The sequence below is a fragment of the Schistocerca nitens genome, chromosome 4 (assembly GCF_023898315.1).
Source record: "Schistocerca nitens isolate TAMUIC-IGC-003100 chromosome 4, iqSchNite1.1, whole genome shotgun sequence".
Lineage (NCBI taxonomy): Eukaryota > Metazoa > Arthropoda > Insecta > Orthoptera > Acrididae > Schistocerca > Schistocerca nitens.
The window spans coordinates 792,387,939-792,411,083 of NC_064617.1; the positions used below are offsets into that span (position 1 = coordinate 792,387,939).

General features: G+C 44.4%; 1 protein-coding gene across 1 annotated transcript in view; it reads right to left on the reverse strand.

The window, feature by feature from the left end:
* The window catches only part of LOC126252141 (zinc carboxypeptidase-like), a 119,321-nt gene that overhangs the window by 11,300 nt on the left and 84,876 nt on the right, over nt 1-23,145 (reverse strand). Inside the window, exons 6-8 of the mRNA XM_049953008.1 lie at nt 16,741-16,901; nt 12,097-12,181; nt 2,137-2,342 (exon numbers count right to left, since the gene is read on the reverse strand). Coding sequence (XP_049808965.1) covers nt 2,137-2,342; nt 12,097-12,181; nt 16,741-16,901 — 452 coding nt within the window. The remainder of the gene's footprint in view (nt 1-2,136; nt 2,343-12,096; nt 12,182-16,740; nt 16,902-23,145) is intronic.

Genomic DNA, 23,145 nt, shown 5'->3' on the forward strand with positions numbered 1-23,145 from the left:
CAACACATTCTCACAAATTCGCTGTTAAATGCGAATTCTGAACGAGAAGCCTGCTGTAAAATCTTTCCTTAACTCCAGAATGTAGATGTTGTTACTCCTGCCTACTTTAATCGCTAGCACAAAAACGCTAATCGTTTGCGTGTCCAAGTATGCAGTCGTCTTCATTCCAGTTGTTGATCACCGCATCCATGATTTAGCAAATTTAATGGCCAGGAGTGTATATTTTATGAATGATAAGGTACAGCTGTGATCAACGAGAAGATTCGTGTAAACGCAACAGTGGATTACCAGGTCTGGTGTCCCACTGAAGGTGGACGCCCTCACTAACCTCCGACCTCTGGACTGACTTCAGTTACAGCGAGACTTACAATGCAACGTGGCTTCTAGCTTGTGATCTGTTCGCTTCAAATAACTCAATAAAAAGGAGATCACATCAAAGCTTTGTGAGGAATATTAACGCAAATATGAAGGTAAAACAGCTGTTTTGTGAAAAACAACCAGCCACTGACATGCCAAATTCGCATAAGGCTAATGAAACTCAGCGCTGTTAGGAGCAGGGAAAAATACAATTGAAGCACATGCAATGAACGAAGTTTGGTAGACTTATAGACGCGCTTCTACATCATACCTATGCAAAACCCACTTCTTTTCAGCGACTTAGAATAACTTTCTATCAGCATATCACCACACATCCTTCCAAATATGGCAGCAATTACAGGCGCTTAGCGCTGACGTATTCCACCTTCAGTGAGCCACAAAATGCCGCAGCCCACTACGGTTAAAACGGCCAGTTCAACAGCGCTGCAGCGTGCAACTTCCCCTCACGCAGAGCAACATATATTTTACTTGAACTCTGTGGCCGGATGCGCGTCGCGTCGCCATTGAAAGAAGCGATAACGGAAAGCAAAGTTCGACGTACGATGGCTTAATAGCACGTCAGAACACTGCTCGGCTTCCACTGCTGCCTACTACATGTTTTAAAGTATACTTCGGCACCACGGCTCATCGCCCCTACCGTAAACTCAGCTTCCATGAAGCACAGCAATCCGCTCTTGGTAAATCACTATACTCACTTGGCCGTCCAAAATTGTCTCCACCGGTTCGCGCTTTCATCCTTTAGGCTTCGGCCCACCTTGCGGCGAGCGATACATCGTGGGCCGATTGCCACACTCTCTCCAATCGACTACAGATTGCCTCAGTTGCGAGCAACTTTCAGTTTTACACATTAACAAATCGTTGCCAGAAGAGAAAGAATCACAACTCTTTCCGTGTTTCATAGTGTTTATCTCATTGTTCAGGGTCCACAGTGTTGATATTTCGGCAGTTTTAATTTACCTGAAGTTTGTGGCGCGATACCCATCGTATCGTCATTGAAATAAGCGATAACGGAAAAAAATTCGAGGTTCAGACTCTTTAATTGTGTTACAATATTATTTTTTTATTTTATTTTATTTTACTAATCCGTAACTGCCTCGCCCTAGCTGATCATTTAATTTCCTTCTGAGTCTATGTTCCTATTGTTTCAGCATTTATTTGAATTCTCTCTTCTCTCAGACGTTTCTCTGTAGTAATAGCGTGGGCATTGGTCTCAGAGCAGACGTGTTTGTCTCCATCTGGAGAAATCTTTTGCTTATCCTCGCCACTATAATAGACTAAACCTTCGGTTGCACAACAGATGGATCATTCCATGAAAGTTGCCAACTGTCACATTATTGTTGTAAAATATGGACACTTAACACGAGTAGACACATAGAGAAATCAGATTGAAAAATTTTACAGAAGACAAATAATTGAAAACAAGCTGCCTGATTTAGCTGTATGAAGAGAGAAAGTGAGAGGAGAGAATAGAGTTTAACGTCCCACCAACATCGCGATTAACGGAGACGGCGCACAAGCTCGAGTTACGAAAGGGGGGGAAGGTAATCGGCCTTCTCAGAGGAACCATACCGGACTTTGCCCTGAACGTTTTACTTAAATCATGGATAACCTCTGGACAGCCGAACGGAAATTTGGATCGTCGTCCTCCCGTCCAAAGAGCTAACCTCCGCGCGAGATGGCTCGGTAAGAGGCGGAAGTCACCTTCACAGCGAGTACTTGGTTCATTAGTGAAGTGCAGTATTGAACAGGAGGTCTCACCAGTTCGTCGTGATTGGTGGCCACTTCGTCAGGCACGCCATATGGAAACAAGATCATCTGGCCGTAAGCGTGGAAGCTGCCGTAGAACACCAGCACGCCGGGGTCGTACCCCGTCAGCGTCTTGGAGAAAGTCGCTGTCTCGTACTCCGAGAACGCCACTGGCCCAGGGTAGTTGTCTGCACAGAAGTCCTCGCTGACACCGTTTTCTACCAACAGACGGTACCGCTCATATTTTGGGACAAGAATCGGTTTTCATATATAACAATATGACAAATTGTGCTTGATCTTGAGACATGGTTAAATCAGTAAGACATGCAGGATCATAAAGATCATTTAGAGTGGAATATAATATCTACGAAGCATCAAGCAAAGATTTCCACAAAAGTATTAACATAAAAAAACCATCACGTCACAGACAGACAACTACGTGAAGTTGTGGACGACGTGTTAGGCCACCTATCGCCAGGTTTATTGACTAGATTCGACAGAGCAACCATCGAGATCGTATCAGTAACAACCATTCGAAGGTTGTATTAACGACATGAAAATCTTCTTCACCATCACCATTCATATCGGCATCGTCATGTGTCTTCACCATATTCATCATCACCAACTGCCGTCACTGGCTGTTGGGCTCTGTAGACGTGTTTTGGCTGTTATCGCAAATAATTTATATTGACAAACTGCCTATTGGCTTCTGTCTCGGGTCCTTCCGCCGACGTTCATCTAATGATTTTTCTGACGTTTCGCCAGCACGAGTGGCTGGCATTGTCAAAGCTTCACCCTCCACTGCCGGTGGTGAACTGGAGCCGAGCTCGCGGGCGCAGACTGTATGTACCTGTCGCGCCAACGTCCGAGGGCTTCTCCGCGGTCACTTCCGGTGCGGTTCTCCTTTTGCTACCTGCGACGGTCGTTCGCTGCAGTACGGGAAGCCAGGATCCGTTTACCTTAAGGCTTTCCTCTTTCTTGTTCAAACTGTTCGCGTGTTTTTGTATTCCTACAGCTTCTCTGTCTGCGCCCGCGAGCTCGGCTCAAGTTCACCACCGGCAACGGAGGGTGAAGCTTTGACAATGCCAGCCACTCGTGCTGGCGAAACGTCAGAAAAATCATTAGATGAACGTCGGCCGAAGAACCCGAGACAGAAACCAATAGGCAGTTTGTCAACAAGTGGCCACGAAAGCCTCAACAATTTTGTATTACGCCTCTACGGGGAGGAGATTTGCAGATTGTACCGACGCCTTGACCAACGACGTAAGAAGAAAGCGCGACTGATGTCCTCTCTCGCCTTTCTGTCACGTTGCCGAGATGAATGCGCTATACCGAAGTTCTTGAGATGTAAGCGCCTATTCACCACCGCCCAAGCACATCTGCCCCTGGAAATGTCTTACAATTTAAAACCTGGTTCCTAAATATCTGTCTTACCATTATATAATCTGCCTGATGCCTTCTACTATCTCCAGGATTTTTCGATGTATACAACCTTCTTTCATGATTCTTGAACGAAGTGTTAGCTATGATTAAGTTATGCTCTGTGCAAAGATCTACCAGACGACTCCCTCTTTCATTTCTTACTCCCAATCCAAATTCACCTACTATGTTTCCTTCTCTCCGTTTTCCTACTCTCGAATTCCAGTCACCCATGACTATTAAATTTTCGTCTCCCTTCACTACCTGAATAATTTCTTTTATCTCACCATACATTTCATCAATTTCTTCATCATCTGCAGAGCTAGTTGGCATATAAACTTGTACTGCTGTAGTAGGCGTGGGCTTCTCGTCTATCTTGGCCACAATAATGCGTTCAATATGCTGTTTGTAGTAGCTTACCCGCACTCTTTTTTTTAATTCCTTATTAAACCTACTCCTGCATTACCCCTATTTGATTTTGTATTTATAACTCTGTATTCACCTGACCAAAAGTCTTGTTCCCCTTGCCACCGAAATTCACTAATTCCCACTATATCTAACTTTAACCTATCTATTACACCATTTAAATTTTGTAATCTACCTGCGCGATTAAGGGATCTGACATTCCACGCTCCAACCCGTAGAATGCCAGTTTTCTTTCTCCTGATGACGACGTCCTCTTGAGTAGTCCCCGCCCGGAGATCCGAATGGGGGATTATTTTACCTCCGGAATATTTTACCCAAGAGGACGCCATCATCATTTAACTACACAGTAAAGCTTCATGCCCTCGGGAAAAATTACGGCTGTAGTTTCCCCTTGCTTTCAGCCGTTCGCAGTACCAGCACAGCAAGGCCGTTTTGGTTAGTGTTACAAGGCCAGATCAGTCAATCATCCAGACTGTTACCCCTGCAACTACTGAAACGGCTGCTGCCCCTATTCAGGAACCACACGTTCGTCTGGCCTCTCAACAGATACCCCTCCGTTGTGGATGCACCTACGGTACGGCCATCTGTATCGCTGTGGCATGCAAGCCTCCCCACCAACGGCAAGGTCCATGGTTCATGAGGGTGTGGGGGGGGGGGGGGGAGGGCCGGTACGGCATGGTATTTAAATTTATTTCGTTTTTTGAAACTACCCGCCTTCTCAGTACTCGCCGAGATGTTAATATCGAGATTGGATTGGAGTCTCTGGTCGCCGCTTATCTTTGGCGAGTTGGCTTCCCGCGCACCGCGGGGCCAACAGAAGGGGCTGGCGGAGAGTGAGCGCTGGACAGTGCCTGAGGAGCGACGCCGTTGTCGGTGGGCGAGGCAACTTGTTCGGTGGGCCCTGCGGAAGCAGTCGATTGGGACGGAACGCTCCAAGATCTCAGCGTGTGGAGGGCCGGTGTTGTCCCGACGGCGATCATCGTGTGGTCATTCAACGGCTGGAAGTTATTTCGTGGTTCTGCCCTTGGACTCCGACAAAGAATTACGGCATGTTCGGTGTATGAGGTGACCGTAAGAATTCTAAAAAGGTGCACGTTCCTGGCGCGTATATCAGACTTGTGAGTGGTGTAATCTTTGCTTCGGTAGTGCAGTCCCCAGTTAGAGCGCTGCTTGGGAGGAGAGCGTTGATATGGGCTTTGTCATATATTTAGCTGCTTTAAGATGAATGACTGTTTGGATCGAAGGTGGATCCACGTGAAGGACCGACTACTGAACTTCGGAGATACTGTTAAGTGTTTGCAGTAAGAGAAAGATTGACTGTGGAGTTTTCAGGCGGACGCTTATGAACTGTGTTAATTGCAATTATCTTTCTATGGTATTTTACGGTTCTACTTGTCGTGGCGAAATCGCTGATAGTATAGTAGCTTGGGAGGTCATTCTGTGCTTTGGTGTGCCTCTAAAAATGGTTCAAATGGCTCTCAGCACTATGGGACTTAACATCTATGGTCATCAGTCCCCTAGAACTTAGAAATACTTAAACCTAACTAACCTAAGGACATCACACAACACCCAGTCATCACGAGGCAGAGAAGATCCCTGACCCCGCCGGGAATCGAAACCGGGAACCCGGGCGTGGGAAAGGTATGCCTCTCCCAAGAGTTTAAAGTCCCAAATATTTTGTTACAGCCTTGTTGAGGTTGCCTTACAACAGTTGTTGATTTGTCTCTTGTTTACCCCAGCGTACTGCTGTTTGGTGCAATGCGGTATAGTTGATGTGTTTAGTACCTCATCTACTCCCTCGTCCCCTTTAAGATTTGTGAGCCGCATCCACATCGATGTATAATCCTAGTATGCAAGTTGTGTAAGTTGGATGCGCCCTGTTAACGTTTTATTCGTCGTGGAAAATCTTTCCCGTGCCGCGTGTGATTCTGAAGGACAGCACGGAGCACAACATCGCATGACCACGACGAAATCAAAAGATATGTATTGTAGATTTTTTTAACGGATGTAACCACTGAGCTTAAGAGTTGAATTGTGTTTTCTTTTATTTCGAAAGGATAAGTTTGATATACCTGGTTAATTAAAACATTTATGCTTACTTATTTCTCATAATTCGTTGGCGGTAGTGCGCATCACACGTAAGGATATCTATGGTGTAAAGTGTTTAAAATTAAGGAAAATATTCTGTGATACGGTTCGCATCGTAGAGGTTACCGGGTTTGAGTGTATGTCGATAGCAATCAGATTTTATTCCATGTAAGTTGTTCTAATTAAAGTTTTGTGATCAATATTTTATTGCCTTTAGAGATCACAGGTCATATCTGCGAAAATTTTGGTACTGACATGTGGCGTTAGAATCATTTATTTAACCCTGCATTGTGCAATTTGTATTTTTTTTTTTGCCTGAAAAGGGATTTTGAGTTTTGAGCGTTCTAAATTTATTCTGAGAGCTCTTCTTTGATATGTTAAAATACTTTTATTAACAAAGTATATTGAGGATCTTGTTGTTCGTGATAACGAATGTTGACTCAGTATTTTAAAATCAAGTTAATAAAGTTGTAAAATTTTAAAGGTAAAACAGGGTCTTATATTAGAGAAACGGTGCCTGCCCGTACCCCCCACAACTTCCACGTATTCAAAGCATTGGCCTTCTGGCGTTTTCTGATGTTTTCCCCGGTATCTGTCCCAGCCAAAGCCTGTGGGGCCACGTCAATCGTGTCGGACCTCCTTTTGCGTGGCTTGGTGCAGTAACTCGATCTGGCATGGATCCAACAAGTCCTTCGAAGTCCGCTGCATTAATACTGAGTCATGCTGCCTCTATAGCTGTCCATCATTGTGAAATAGTTGCCAATGCAGGACTTTGTACACGAACTGACCTTTCGGTTATGTCCCATAAATGTTCGATGGGATTCATGTTGGGAAATATGGGCGGTCATCACATTCCCTCGAATTGCCCAGAACGTTCTTGAAACCAGTCGCCAACAATTGTGGCCCAATGACAAGGCACAGTGTCATCCATAAAAAGTCCATCGTTGGTTGGGAACATGAAGCCGATGAAAGGCTACAAATGGTCTCGAAGTAGCCAAACACAACCATTTTAAGTCAATGATCGGTTCAGTTGGACCAGAGGACCCACACTATTCGAGCCACCAGCAGCTTGTGCAATGCCTTGTTGACAACTTGAGTCCATAGTTTCGTGGGATCTGCGCCACACTCGAACCATACCCTCAGCTCTTACCAACTGAAACCGGGGCTCAGCTGACCTGGACACGGTTTTCTAGTCGTCTAGCGTCCAACTGATATGGTCACGAGGAGAGACGCTGTAGGCTTTGTCGTACTGTTAGGAAAGGCACTCGAGTCTGTCGGTTGCTGCAATAGCTCATTAACGCCATATTTCGCCACACTGTACTAACGGGTATGTTCATCGTACGTCCCATATTGTTTTTTGCCGTTACTTCACGTAGTGTTGCTTGTCTCTTAGCACTTTCGGTACACGCTATGTCCCAGTTTTTCGCCGTCCCTTGTGACCGGCATGTAGTTTTTTGTCCTTTTCTACTTCCATGGTAAATTTTATGTTGGAGTGGAGGCTGCTCAAGTGTCTTAGGAAATCACTGAGCTGTTCTTCACCATGGCGCCACACAACGAAAGTATCATCGACGTACTTGTACCACACCTTAGGTTTACAAGTCGCCGAGTCCAGTGCCTGTGCTTCGAAATGTTCCATGAAGAAGTCGACCACCATCAGACTATGAGGACTAACTATGGCAACGCCTTCCAGCTGTTCGTAGAAATTGCCATTCCACGTCAGTAAAATCATTTGACGAACGTCGGCCGAAGAACTCGAGACAGAAGCAAATAGGCAGTTTGTCAGCAACTGCTCACGAAAGCCTGAACAATTTTGTATTACGCCTCTACGGGGAGGAGGATTTGTACTGACGCCTTGACCAACGATGGGAGAAAAAAACGCGATTGATGTCCTCTCTCGTTTTCCTTTCGCGGTGCAGAGATGAAGATGCTACACGCAAGTTCTTGAAGTGTAAGCGCCTATTCATCACCACCCAAGCGCATCGTATCTACGACAGAATGGAACGAGCTTTTCTTCGTGAGCGAATTCATACAACACGTAGAGACTTGGCAAGAATGTATCAGGAACATTCGGACATTTTCTATCATTTAAGTAGCAGAATGCATCGAGACGACTGGGACAAGATCGACAGCATCACTTACAGGAGCATGCAGAACGAACTCGAACGTTGAACTGAGCGACAGAAGAAAAAGTTTGAAGGATGCGGGAAGCAGACTGACAAGGCGATTCCCGAAATGTCACAAACAGTGGTCAACCTCACTGAATGACAATTGACAAAGAGGAAGTGTCTGTTCTTCAAAAAGAGGGAATTTCGCCATTCGGATCCCTCCTTGTGAAAGGGCAGAAGAAATACGCACTGAAACAGCCAGGATACTGCGCCGAGCTAAACCACCAGCTTACAATCTGAAGAAAGAAGAGGTAAGCTATTAAAAATCTTAACGCCGACAGGAGTATATTGGTACTCCCTGCCGATAAGGGGAATCCGAAGACGTATCGAAAACTAAGCGCAGACCCGACGCAGCGTATCACACGGAATACGGATCGGTTAATCAAGGCGTCTTGTCTGCCGGCGGACATACAGAGAAACCTCGCAACACGGAAGCACTACCACTTCGGCTGTAAGGATTACCTAAGTTCCATAAGAACAACGTTCCACTAAGACAGATTGTTAGCGGTCCTAGCTCAACGACGTATAAACTGGCAAAACACTTGGCCTCTCTGCTCCAGCCACACGTGGGGAAGACCGACACATACATAAAGGACTCAGGACATTTCACTGAGAACCTGAAGAAACTGAAACTTGTACCAAACGACGTCCTGGTCAGGTTTGATGTTGTTTCGTTGTTTACGAAAGTGCCACTCAGTGACGCTCTGGAGCACATTGGTTCCATTTTCCCGTTAGACATCAAATAGCTCTTACATGGATGTCTCACCACTAGCTATTTCACGTGGAATGGAAAATTCTACAAACAGCTGGGTAGTCCTCATAGTCAGATGGTGGCCGACTTCTTCGTGGAACATTTCGAAGCACAGGCACTGGTCTCGGCGACTTGTAAACCTAAGGTGTGGTACAGGTACGTCGATGATACGTTCGTTGTGTGGAGCCATGGTGAAGAACAGCTCGGTGACTTCCTTAGACACTTGAACAGCCTCCACTCCAACATAAAATCTTCCATGGAAGTAGAAAAGGACAAAAAACTACCATTTCTAGACTTGCTGGTCACAAGGGACGGCGTTAAACTGGGACATAGCGTGTACCGAAAACCGACACGCATGGACCGATACCTGCACAATCTATCCAACCACCACCCGAGCCAGAAAAGAGGCACGATTCATACGATCGTAACGCGAGCAGGACGAATATGTGAGACGCAGCACCTCAAACGTGAAATGCAACATCTGGAAAGTGTTCTGAGGAGCAATGGGTACTCCACAAATTGTATTAGAAGTGTAACAGAGCCAAACACTCGGCGAAGTAAGAAATCAGGAAAAGAAATGTCGGGTACGGCCTTTCTGCCATATATTCCAAGAGTGACGGACAGAATCGGCTGTATATTGCACAAACACGGCGTAAAGACAATTTTCAAACCGACAAGGAAGATCAAAGAATGTCTTAGATCGGAAAAGGATGAAAGGGACCCACTTGCAATGTCAGGAATATACCGCTTACCATGTACACGCGGAAAGGTTATGTCGGAATGAGTGGACGATCAATCAACACCAGGATCAAAGAATATAAGCGACATTGCAGGCTGGGGCAGGTAGAGAAATCGGCCGTGGCAGATCGCGCGCTGAGTGAGACCGACCATGTAATAAAATTCACCGACACGGAAGTTCTGGCTGTAGAGAAGCACTATCACACCCGCTTGTTTAGAGAAGCTGTAGAAATACACAAACACGGGAACAGCTTCAACAAGAAAGAAGAAAACCTTAAGGTAAACGGATCCTGCCTCCCCGTACTGCAGCGAACGACCCTCGCAGGTAGCAGGAGGAGAACCGCACCGGAAATGACCGCGGGGAAGCCCTCGGACGTTGGCGCGCCAGGTACATATAGTCTGCGGCCGCGAGCTCGGGTCCAGTTCACCACCGGCAATGGAGGTGACGAGAAAGGAGCTCATACTGCTGAATAGCCGCCCCATCTTCACCCCTTCGGACTGGGACCACATCTTTGAGGTCACAGAGAAGTGGGTGAAGGAAGAGTGGCGCTCCGGCAGGCGGCAGCCTGCCCCAGAAGACCTACTAGCAATCGAATACTTCGCTAGTCTAAAACTAGCGAAGTAGCCAGAGGCCCATTCCAACGAGAGGCCACACTGACGACAACAGAGCTGTCAAAGGAGGAACAGCAGCACCGCTGCTTAGCCTCCACCATCTCCGGACAGAGGAAGTCCGTGATTTAGACGACTGCGACTGCTCGGGTCCAGTTCACCACCGGCAATGGAGGGTGAAGCTTTGACAATGCCAGCCACTCGTGCTGGCGAAACGTCAGTAAAATCATCAGATGAACGTCGGCCGAAGATCGCGAGACAGAAGCGAATAGGCAGTTTGTTAACAACTGGTCACGAAAGCCTGAACAATTTTGAACTCGAAACACTGTCACAAATCGTAATACTTCGTACTTCATGAGTGGGTGATCGCGGGAGCTGGTAGGAAATTATTGAGGTTGGAGATAACTAAGAAGTTTAAGATTATGCAGTCATTACAGGGTAAAAAGCTCAAGTTCGCTATATGGAAGATCACGGTATAAATATTAGTCCCACCCTTAAAAGATCACACTAGTCGTCTTGGAGCACTGTAGAAATTGTAGAACTGGTACTATATGGTTACGTGGCCTTCCACCGCTGACTAAGTCATGGCAGTGAACTGGTGCGTATGTGCCTGTCTGTTGTATGAATTCACTGCATTGAGATAGTTCGATATAGAGACGTGACAGAATGGCAATATGAGCTGTCGTGTTTGAACACGACACGACACATTATCAGAGCGTAGGTGGATGGGGATACATCCTATTAGGTAGATGGTGTAATTTGGTTCATGAATTACATTGCCGTAGCAGGGTAAATGAAAGATTTTGTGTGGTATTAGTACCAAATCACTTATTGTGTTGCCTTTACGTTATCTCATCAAGTAAGAGGGCCGAATACCGAAACACACGGCGATTCACAACGGATGGAACGTGAGTTTACTAGTCGAACATACAAGTCTGTCTCCCAGTACGGTGAAGCAGTACAGCATTACCGTTCTCGAAGACTTAAACACCGGAAACATACAATTTTTACGTATTCTGTAAATATATTTCGGAATTATTATATATGTGTGGTTCAGGACCCTTTATGTTCAAACTTTTGAGGATAGCTGAAATATAATTAATAAATATTTTAATGATATTATCCTAAACTATGTTGAAATTCATGCTAAGTAAATACATGTTCAGTACGTCGACTGAATTATTTTCTTAAAATAATATCTAGGAATGCCTCTGTATGCTATGTTAAAATATTAAGAGAGTGAGCGAGCTCTGTCCGAATAGGTCTTGTAATGCCCAATGCTACCGAAAGCCGCACCGTTATCCTTTGCCAGTAGACATCACTGGATGCAGATATGAAGGGGCATGTGGTCACCACACCGCTCTCTTCACCGTTGTCACATTTCATGACCAGAGCTAGTTCTCAGTTAAGTACCTCCTCAATTGACCTCACATGGGCTGAGTGCACCCCGCTTGCCAACAGCGCTCGTCAGACGTTGATGGTGACCCACCAAGCGCAAGAGGGCTTAACTTCGGTGATCTGTCAGGAACCGACGTTATCACTGTCGTAAAGCCGTTAGCTTTAATCTACTGTGGACTCGTTAAAATTTCTCTTAGGATTTCCAACGAAAAAATGTGGTTGCAGCGGCGTCCTTGGACATAGTACATTCCAAAGAATTCGAGGATGTCTGCCTTGGTAATTAAATGGGTCACTATAAGCTTTACTTTTTGTAAATCGTGAGACAAATAAACTGGTCGTACTTAATCAGGAAGATATTGCAGAAATTAAATTTCTCACCTGCGAAATGAAAGTCCCAGTTGCGGTTCAAATCAACGCCTGTGCAGTTCTGATAAGGTGTGCGATTCTTACGCCATAGACGGTCCTGTAAACAAATTGAATCACGTTACAGTAACACGTACATTCCAGAGATTTCATCTATCAACATCATAGTCGCTCATAAAACAAAATACAAATTTACTTAACCACCAATATGTGAAGTTATTTATGTAAATGAATAGAAAAACAAGAGGCTGACACCATTCAGTAGAACAAGGACAACACTGGGCGATTATAAACGATTAATCGAGTAGTTAGTTTTTTTCCACAAATGACTTACATACAACATTATTATTGGTTGTAATACCCAACGGCGAGGGGAGGTCAGAAGGAACAGACATATTTGTGCGCCAGCCCATGTAACTTTCACCTGGTAGAGGAGTATGGTAAGACCAGTTTCTAGGGTGTGACGACTATAGGAGTAAGAACTATCACTAATGAATGGCAGATCAATTTCAGAACAACAAGACACGTAAAACCTATACGTTAACAGGGTTTAGCAGCTCTCACAGGAGAGCGTTAGTACTGCATGGTGGAAGTGGACTGCAGCACACATCTAGGGCAAGTCGAAATTGCGGTAGCACATGCACATTGTAGCTCAGTCAGAATGATGCGGATTCAAGTATAACGCTTCTGCAGACAGATGGAGGCAGGCGCCATCCGCCTTTATCGAATGATCAACAACCCGAGCCTCACTTGACGACAGTAAGGATTTAGTTTGCCCGTCCCAAAATAAATTCTAGTACTGAAGCCAGACATCATTCACGCACGTAGGAAAGCGTGCCTGAGAAGTGTTGGTGGTGTCAGCCATCTACTCGAACGTTCTTTCCCTTTTAACTGGTGTGAAATGCGGTGCACTGGCCCACCAATTTTCAGCCATGGCCTGATAATAGAAATAACAAAACAAATCTGTGCAATAAATGGTGTCTCAAACCATTATGGCCAAAATTAAATGGATGGAGGACAGTCTTAGATTATTTTAAAATAAAGAACTAATAGCCAGAAACGAATATTTTGTTCTTATTGTCATGAACAACATACGTTTCGTAGCAGCAGCTTAAACTCGTCGCGAATGTTGAAACTGACAGCGGATAGCTTCACTATTTGAGTTACAAAGGAACAAAATCTTTAGCCATGCTCTGTACACAGAGATGACAAAAGTTATGGGATAGCTATATGTGCACATATGGGTGGTGGTAATATCGCGTACACAACGTAAAAAAGGGCAGTACATTGGTGAAGCTGTCTTTATACTAAAGTGATGAAAGTGAAACGGTTTCCGAAATTATTGTGCTGAAGCGACGAGAATTAACAGATTTTGAGTGGGGAACGGTAGTTGGAGTTAGACGCAAGGCACATTACGTTTCGAAAATCGTTAGGGAATTCAGTACTGCGAGATTCTTAGGATCAAGAGTGCGGAGAATACCAAATCTTAGGCATTATCTCTCATCACGGACAACGCAGTGGTCGACGGCTTTCGCTTAACGACCTAGAGCAGCAGCGTTTGCTTAGAGCTGTCAGAGTTAACACACTAACAACAGAGTGTAGGGAATAGTCGCAGAAATCTATGTGGAGCGTACGACGAATGTATCCGTTAGGACAGTGTGGCGAAATTTGACGTTAATGGGGTATCGAAGCAGACGACCGATGCGAGTGCCTTTGTTAATTGCTCCACACAGCCTGAAGCGCCTCTCCTATTCTCGTTACCACATCGGTTGGCCACAGACTACTGAAAATCCATGCCCTGTTCAGATGAGTCTCAACTTCAGATGGTAAGAGCTGAGAGGAGGGTTATAGTGTGGCGCAGACTCCACGAAGCCATGGATTCAAGCTGTCAACAAAGCACTGCGGAAACTGGTGGTGTTTCCGTAATGTTGTGGGCTATGTTTACATGGAACTGACTGGGACCTCTGGTCCAACTGGACCGATCTTTGACTGGAATGGTTATGCTGGGCTAGTTCGAGACCATCTGTAGCCATTCAGGAACCTCGTGTTCCCAAAGAACGTTGTTACATTTATGGCTGAGAGTATGCCATATAACGTGGCCACACTTGTTTCCGATTGGTTTGAAGAACATTCTGGACAATTCGAGCGAATGATATGGCCAGACGGATCGTCTGACATGAATCCCGACGAACATTTTTGGGAAATAATTGAGAGGTCAGTTCGTGCACGAAATCCTGCACTGGTAACACGTCCGCAGTTATGGACGAACATAAAGACAGCATGGCTCAATGTCTGTGCAGGGGATTTCAAGTAACTTGTTGAGTCCCTGCCACGTCGAGTTGCTGCACTACGCCGGGGAAAAGAAAGTACGACGCGATATTAGGAGGTATCCCACCTCAGTGTAGTGTGGAGAAATAGAAATAAGAAGATAAACCATTATGGCCAACGTTATATAGTGATGGACGGTCCTAGCTCGAGTTCTTTCAGATAACAAACTAATGGTCAGAAATTAATATTGAGTTTCTATTGGAATTAAGAACATACGTTTCATAGCAACAGCGTATACGCGTCACGAATTTGGAAACTGACAACTGATAGCCTCAACGCATGTGTTACAAAGAAACATGAGCTATGGCCAAGCTCTTTGAAACATCCCTTTATCTGTTAGAGAATGAGAGGCTGCTGGGATCTACCACACAGTTGCTCCTCATTTTCCGCTAGTGTTTCATTTGATTTTCTTAGGAAATCGGCACGTCACGTTGCATCATACTCCTGTTCTCGTAACTGTCTCCATGGCCCCATTGCCCTTATACCTTGAGGCTTGTAATCTATCCTAATCCATTGGGTTATAGTTCTCCATGGTGGAATACCTGTAGATGGAGAATTAACCCTGCGAAACCTTAAATAGTAAAGAGCATAGAGTGTTGTGGGGAATCTGTAACAAATAATAACCGTTTCATTTAGTAGCATTGTACTATTAGATTGATAAAATGGCGATGGCTATAAAAGGCCCTATCTGATCTCTGTCCTTGTCACGTGGTCTGCAGTGCGAGGCTGGTTGGATGCAGCTCTGCACGCTCGGCTAGCCTGTGCAAGTCTCCTCATATCCGCTTTAGGACCTGCGCACTGTAGTCAGACCTCGGTCTCCCTCTACGATTTCTACCTACCATAAGTCCTTCCATTACTAAAATTACGGTTTCTTTATACCTCAAAACGTGTTTTATGACCGATTTCTTCTGTTACTAAAGTTATGCCTCAAATTTCTTGTTTTTACAATTCAGTTCTGTACCTCAGTAGAAGTTTTTCAATCTACCCACCCAATTTCCAACTTTTTTCGGATTACCACATTTCAAAAGCTTCTATTCTCCTCTTCCCCGAACTGTTTTTCGTTCACGTTTCACTTCCGAATAAGGCTATATACCACGCAAATGTCTATAAAAACTATTTTTGAACACTTAGATTTGTTAATATCTTTTTAAAACCTTACCGTAAATTAACAGCGACCTGATGGGCAATTAAAATATCACTCAGTCTTGATCTAAAGGATTTACTAAAAATTAAAAATCAACCTCAGAATGGCAATCGGTTTTGATTTTATCAAGAAACGTCTTCAGACCATGTCTCATCAAATGATGAGCAGAGACGATGGCGAGGCACTGGTAGTGCTTTGAGCAGTTACCAACTGTCTTCTACGACACTTACCAGTCGGTTACCATTCTGACGTGTGACTTTTAGGTTTTAATAAATCTTTGGGATCAATAGTGACTAGTATGTTCCTTAAATTTGTATTCAATGCTAAGACATTTATCTTTTTCAGCAAAACTTTCCTTGCTATTGCGTCTACATGTCATTTCCCCTGTACTTCGGTCATTAGCGATTATTTTTGTACCCATACAGCAAAACCGATCAACAATTTTTAATGCCTCGTTTTCAAATCTAATTCTATTGGCATCATCTAATTTAATCCGACTACATTCTCTTACTGTTTTTCCTTTGTTGTTATTCTTACCATACCCTCTCTTCAAGACACTATATACTCCTTTTAACTGTAATTACAAGTCCTTCTCCGTTTCTGACAGAATTACGTCAACGGGCCGCGGGAGGTAGCCGCGCGGTCAGTGGCGCCTTGCCACTGTTCGTGCGGCTCCTTCCGTCGGGGATTCGAGTCGTCCCTCGGGCATGGGTGTGTGTGTTGTCCTTATCGTAAGTTAGTTTAAGTTAGATTAAGTAGTGTGTAAGCCTAGGGACCGATGACCTCAGCAGTTTGGTCCGATAGGAACTTACCGTAAATTTCCAAATTACAACGTCACCGGCGATCTTCACAGTTTTATTTTTCTTCCGAGAATCTGAACTTTTTTTCCTAATTTCCCCTTCCTTAGCTTTGCTGGTAGTCTATGAACTGAATTAAATAGTCATTTGTACCTGTTTGACGTTTTTCTTTAACGGCTCAAGACAGAACTTGAAAAGTCGATTGTGGCACGCATGTACGCATCTGTAACAGCTAGACGCCTCAAAATAGAAGACATCTCAGTCGTGACGAAAACTCCTATGCTTTTGTGTTAGGATGAATATATGGACCCTGATGAAAAGAGAAATCGCTTAACAATTGACACATTAAACATTTACGGGGAACCAAGTACTGTAATGAGAGCTACTCACTGTATTCCAGGTGTAATTATAGCCGTCGAGATTGGAGGTGGGGTAGATGTCGAATACGAACTGGCTGATAACATCCCTGACGTCCGTGTCGTTAGTCGTTAAGATCTCGTTAATGAACCAGTTCATACAGGCGGTGGCGGCCCAGTCACGTGGGTGCATACCTGAAGCATTAAAGATGCACATTACTCGGATATACACTGTCGAAAAAAAAACCTCAACACAAAGAATTACTTGCGGGACATAAAATAAAGTTGGTAGCACCGTTTCTACATCCGAAAGGTAATGTCCATTAAAATTTCGTGCCAGCCGCGTACGGATGGCGCTAGTACCGCCATTATGAGGATGTAAATCAGGTTTGCTTTAAATACACACTGTTACGCTCATGAGCGTTGTCTTTGAGATTGGACGTTCTGAGGTTGATGTTAGTTAAGAATGCCTTTAAGGCGACCAAGACGCCATTAGCAACACTCGACTGAGTTTGGACGAGGTAGTGTTAAGGGCTATGAGAAGCTGGATGTTTCTTCTGTGATATTGCAGAAAAACTTGAAAGGAATGTAATAACTGCACAAGATTGCTGACAGCGCTGGTCACGAGAATGTACGGTCGCAAGAAGACTGGTCTCTGGATGGCCACGTGTCGCTACCGAGGGGGAAAACCATCGTGTTCGTCGTACGGTTCTGGCGCATCGTGTATGCATCTGCAGCAGCAATACTGGAAGCAGTTGGCACCACAGTGATACACCGAACTGTTAAAAATCGCTTACTTCGAGGACCATTTGAACAGATAAAAGAGGCTCACTTAATGAGATATACCGGAATTGAATGTCAAATTGCGATGAAACTTATACTTGTTACCCGTCCAATAGTCATTTCTCGCTCAACAGAACGAAATAAAATGTAATAATTATTATATAAATACCAGAAAATTAAGACGAGCGAGTGAGAGATTATGTGAAATGATCCTACCATTGCAGCAGAACGTTTAATGGTACCTGAGCGAGAGATTATGTCAAATAATCCTGTGATGGCAGCAGAATGTTTAATGATACCTGAGACAGAGGTTATGTGAATGATCCTATGATGGCAGCAGAGCGTTTAATGTTATCTGAGCGGCAGTAGGGATGACTACGTTGTTCACTTGCAGTAGTACTTTCGAGCTAAAACCACAGTATTTATTGATGGAATAGTCGCGACGAGCAAGCAACACGTTACCCAAACGGTTTGGTCATCGCAAGCCAGTAGCCTTCCCTAAACTTCTCATGTGTCTGCACTCTGGACCTTCTACTTTTACTATTTCTCAGCGTTCACCACGTCTAGTATGGCCTCCACTTTTCAGGATTTGTCAGATTTTATTTTTTATGCAACTTTCTGGCAGAGTGCCCTTCCTGACAGCGCAGTCGTCAGCATGACCTAAGGAAGGGAAGCCGCGTGTGCCATTTGTCTGTGAATCATTAAAACTATGTTCAATAAAATTTCGGACGTGCAGCCGCATAAATTCGACTTCTTCTTCTAATATTTCGGCTTAATACCGTCTTCAGAGTGACTCGAGGTGACTGACGCTTCAGCACTTGCTCCGTCCTTTTAAACCCGCCAACCGAAACGCTGCGCATGCGGCCACAGATACAGAAGGCGCCAGAGGCGTTGATGGGCGGGAAAGAGATCTGAAATGTACATGGAATTAGATTTATGTCCTCGCAGTCGATCCGCAAGGTGATATCGATGTATCACTGCGCACTGCACCGTCGCGACGTCTTCGTGAGTTTATTACAGAAATTGCCGGTCTCCGTCATTTGCCCAAGCTGAAGCCGCAATATCTATTAATTAAATTCGGCGCCAACCAGTTTTCAATTGCTTCTTTCACTACTGAGTCCCAGAAAGATGCAGGTGATAAAGTTATTCCGGAACCAGGTCCAATTTTCGACGGGCATAATGGATCCTGTCCTTAACAATAGCAGCACCAGCTTCCCTTAAAATCTTATTCACAGCAGTTCTTTTTATTAAAAGGATGGAGAAAGTGCTGGAGCGTCAGTCACCTCGGCTCACTGTGAATATGGGTGGACGGTATTCAGCCGAAATATTAGAAGAAGTCGAATTTATGCGGCTGCACGCCTCAAATTTTATGGAGCAATCTTTGCTCCGCGAAAATATGAAGATGCACATACAAACTTTGTTCTCTGTGTTACCATATTTTAACTGTTTGCTTACGTTTGTCGACAACCTTCGACTGAGGGCTCTTCGGACGGCTTATCGTGACTTTTTATAGTGATACTTCACGAGGACACGCTGAACCATTTGATACCACTTACACAACCGTCCTGAAAGCATTCACAGTGAGATGCATTTTCCTTAGTCACCACTGTACTTGTTTACTGTAACGTAACCGTATGTTTCCTTTAACGACCACGGGATACGATAATACCGTTCTCGGGTAATACACATGTCAAAAACGTTTTGCATCACCTAGATTCCGAGAGTTCCGGAACCTGTACAGAAAGTTGGAATAGAGATCAACATAAACATAATTTCTGCCTTTTTTATTGCTCATGAAAACCACACATCTTCACAGGTGGTGGTCCAGATTGCTGTACACACAGGTACCTCTAATACCCAGTAGCACGTCCACTTGCGTTGGTGCTTGCCTGTGGTATACTATCCACAAGTTCATCAAAGCACCGTTGGTCCATATTTTCCCACTTCTCAACGGCGATTCGGCGTAGATCCCTCAGAATGGTTGGTGGGTCACGTCGTCTATAAACAGCTCTCTGCAATCTATCCCAGGCATGTTAGATAGGGTTCAAGTCTGGAGAACATGCCGCCCATTCTAGTCGAGCGTTGTCGTTAGCCTGAAGGAAGTCATTCGCTTGATGTGCATGATAGGGGCGCGAATTTTTGTCCATAAAGACGAATGTCTCGACAATGAGCTGCCGATATGGTTGCACTATCGATCGGAGGATGGCATTCACGTATCGTACAGCCGTTGCGGTGCCTTCCATGACCACCAGCGGCGTACGTCGGCCCCACATAATGCCACCCCAAAACAGCAGGAAACCTCCACCTTGCTGCACTTAATGGATAGTGTGTCTAAAGCGACGATTGTTTGGTTGAAGGACTATGTGACACTCATCTGTGAAGAGAACGTGATGCCAATCCTGAGTGGTCCATTCGGCATGTTGTTGGGCCCATCTGTACCGCGCTGCATGTGTGGTGGTTGCATAGATGGACCTCATCATGAACGTCGGGAGTGAAGTTGCGCATGATGCAGCCTATTGCGCACAGTTTGAGTCGTAACACGACGTCCTGTGGCTGCACAAAAACAGTTATTCAAAATGATGGCGTTGCGGCCAAGGATCCTCCGAACCATAATCCAAAGATAGCGGTCATCCACTGCAATACTACCCCTCGGGCGGCTTGAGCGAGGCATGTCATCGATTGTTCCTGCCTCTCTGTTTCTCCTCCATGTCCGAACAACATCGGTTTGGTTCACTCCGAGATGCCTGGACACTTCCCTTGTTGAGAGCCCTTCTGGCACAAAGTAACAATGCGGACGCGATCGAACCGCGGTATTGACCGTCTAGGCATTGTAGAACTACACACAAAATGAGCCGTGTACCTCATTCCTGTTGGAATGACTGGAACTGATCGGCTGTTGGATCCCCTCCGTCTAACAGGCACTGCTCATGCATGGTTGTTTACATACATGTGCGGGTTTAGTGACATCTCTGAACAGTCAAAGGGACTGCGTCTGTGATATCCACAGAACGTCTATATCTGAGACGGTATTTCTGGATCAGTCCAGTGTTTGCCTAAACAAGCATGGGAAACCGTTTAGAAGCCACGCTCAGGGCATACCTACACACAGTCTTTAATCCGGTAAGCAGATCAATTCTCATCTAGTTCATCTCCGTATCCCGGAAGATAGTGTACTGAGCATTACGCTATACGAGCAGGTCAAACTGAAACCTCGGGAAAACTACTGCGGGCTGAGTCCAAACCGTGAACCCATATCCTATCGCTGAAGCGTGTATTGGCTTCTCAACCGCGGTCCCACAAGTAAAGCCCAATGCACAACTTGGAAGCTATTAAGAACCTCGTCTACCAAGGAAAACAGCCGACAGACCAAACTGTCACTGCTTATTATGTCTAACATAACTGTATTCACCAACAGTTCTTCATGGACTCCTTCGAAACTTGAGTTGCCAGGTACCTGCATCTTCTAATGGGTAACTTCACCTTGGAAATGTATCGCGGCACGTCAAAGCTTCAAACTGATAAAAAGGGTTGGTTGTAACTTAAACGGTCAGCTTTGCGATTGTTAGTGACTTTTCAATGCAAACAGGTTTTGAATTTAAAAAAACACAGGAAAACGTTCCTCTATGTCATTATCTATTTATCATCTCTAAGCTGCCCTAATGTCTTTGACTAGTAATGAAAACACCCTGGATCGTGCGTTCGAACTCATTAACTGGATAAAATTTGAATAAGAATCATCAGCAATGGCGGCCGAAGATTTCTGGTGAAAGGAGTGACTAAGTTCTGCTAGATGCGTTCTCGAAAGGAATGGAGGAGCAGAGAGAGTTTCAGGGCAACGTATAGCGCTAACGGTGGAGAACTGCACCTAAAAGGCGGAAGAATAAGCAACGAACAAAGTGATGACGATGAAGAATGCAATGGAAACCAATGCATTAAAGACACATAATGTATATCTACAGAATATGTGGCCTGTATTTGAAAAAGTGTAATGATGATCTCTCCATTAGCAAAAGATCCTGGATTATGGCCAGTTCACACTAGCCGTCACGTCGTGACACGACAAAGCATTTCATAATGCGTTTCAAATACGGCATTCACACAGGCCGTCAACGGACCGTCACGTCACGTGACGTCACGTCAAGATATCTCGAGAAAAAAGCTTTCACGATCACGTCGTCTGCTAATATGGGAGGTTAATGTATTTTCGCCGCGGTTACACATGTTGTACTATTGGATTTTCTCCTTTTGTGGCTTCTTAATCATTATTTCATTATTGTGCTTTGCTTTCCCTCCGAATTCCAAGTACCCCATTGCGACTTGGATGTCTTTTTCCATTAAGTGTTCTGGCACAAGCGATATCCGATGTTTGAAAGCGAAAAATTGTTTAGATTTTACGTAAAGAACTGAGAAATCTTCATTATATATTTAAGTGAAAAAGTCAGCTCTAATGTAGGAGAACAATTCTGTTATTTATGGTATTATTAGACATGTAAGAAAAAAAAGAGCATAATGCGTAATGTAAAGAGGGTCACTTTATTCCTTTATAAATATTGTTTTATATGTTTATGTGTATATATGTTCGCTTACAAATAAATGTCGGCGTTTAGAAATGTTGTTCACTTCTCAGCATTTTACCACACAAAACTGATCACTGACATACGTTATGAAGTCTGCTTTGGTCATAAACCATATTGTCACTAGTTCCTCAATTCCGACATTGTACTTCTATCTCTTGTCTCTCTCAAAACCTCCATTTCATCGTTCAGTACTGAGCTAAGCGAACTGACTTGAAATGACGAGACGGAGATTGAGTGCACCTGATGTGGCAGTACCGTGACGTGAAGTGACATGACGGCCAGTGTGAACTGGCCTTTAGGTCCTTTCGGATCTGTAATCAACAGAAGGACAATATTCTGCGAGTCAGAGCGTGGAGTATCAGAAGTATGAAAGTGGTAGGGTAGCTGGAAAATCTGAAAAGAAAAATGCAAACCTTCAGTCTAGATTCAGTAGGGTAACTGAAGTGAAATGGAAAGAAAATAGGGATCTCTGGTCAGACGAACACAGCGTAATATCAGCTAAGCTGAAAATGGTATAAAGGAAGCAGGATTCGTTATGGAAAGGAAGGTATAGCAAACATTAAGTTACTGTAAATAGTTAAGTGATAGGCTTGATCTTATCAGAATCGACAGCAAGCCAACAGCAACAACAGCAGTTCAGGTACACATACCAACTTTACAACGAGGAGATGAAGAGATAAAGTATAAGCGACTGTTGAACGGGTAACAATATGTAAGGGACATGATAATCATGGAATGTTAGAAAACGGTAGTAGTGAAAGCAATAGCAGAAGGAGTTAAGGGAGGGCAATGGGCTTGGTAGTAGGAATGAAAGAGGAGAAAGACTAATTGAATCTATCTATAAATTTCAGTTGGTAATAGCGAATACACTGTACACAAACGACAAGAAGAGGAGGTATACTGGAGAAAGGCCTTGGAGATACAGGAGGATTCTAGATGTATTACATCGTTGGCAGACAAAGGTTCTGGAATCAAGGACTGTAAGAGACACTTAGGAGCCAGTGTAGACTCATATCACAATTTAGTACTAAAGATGAGTATACTGGAGCTTAAGATAATCGTCCAAAAGAATCAGAGTA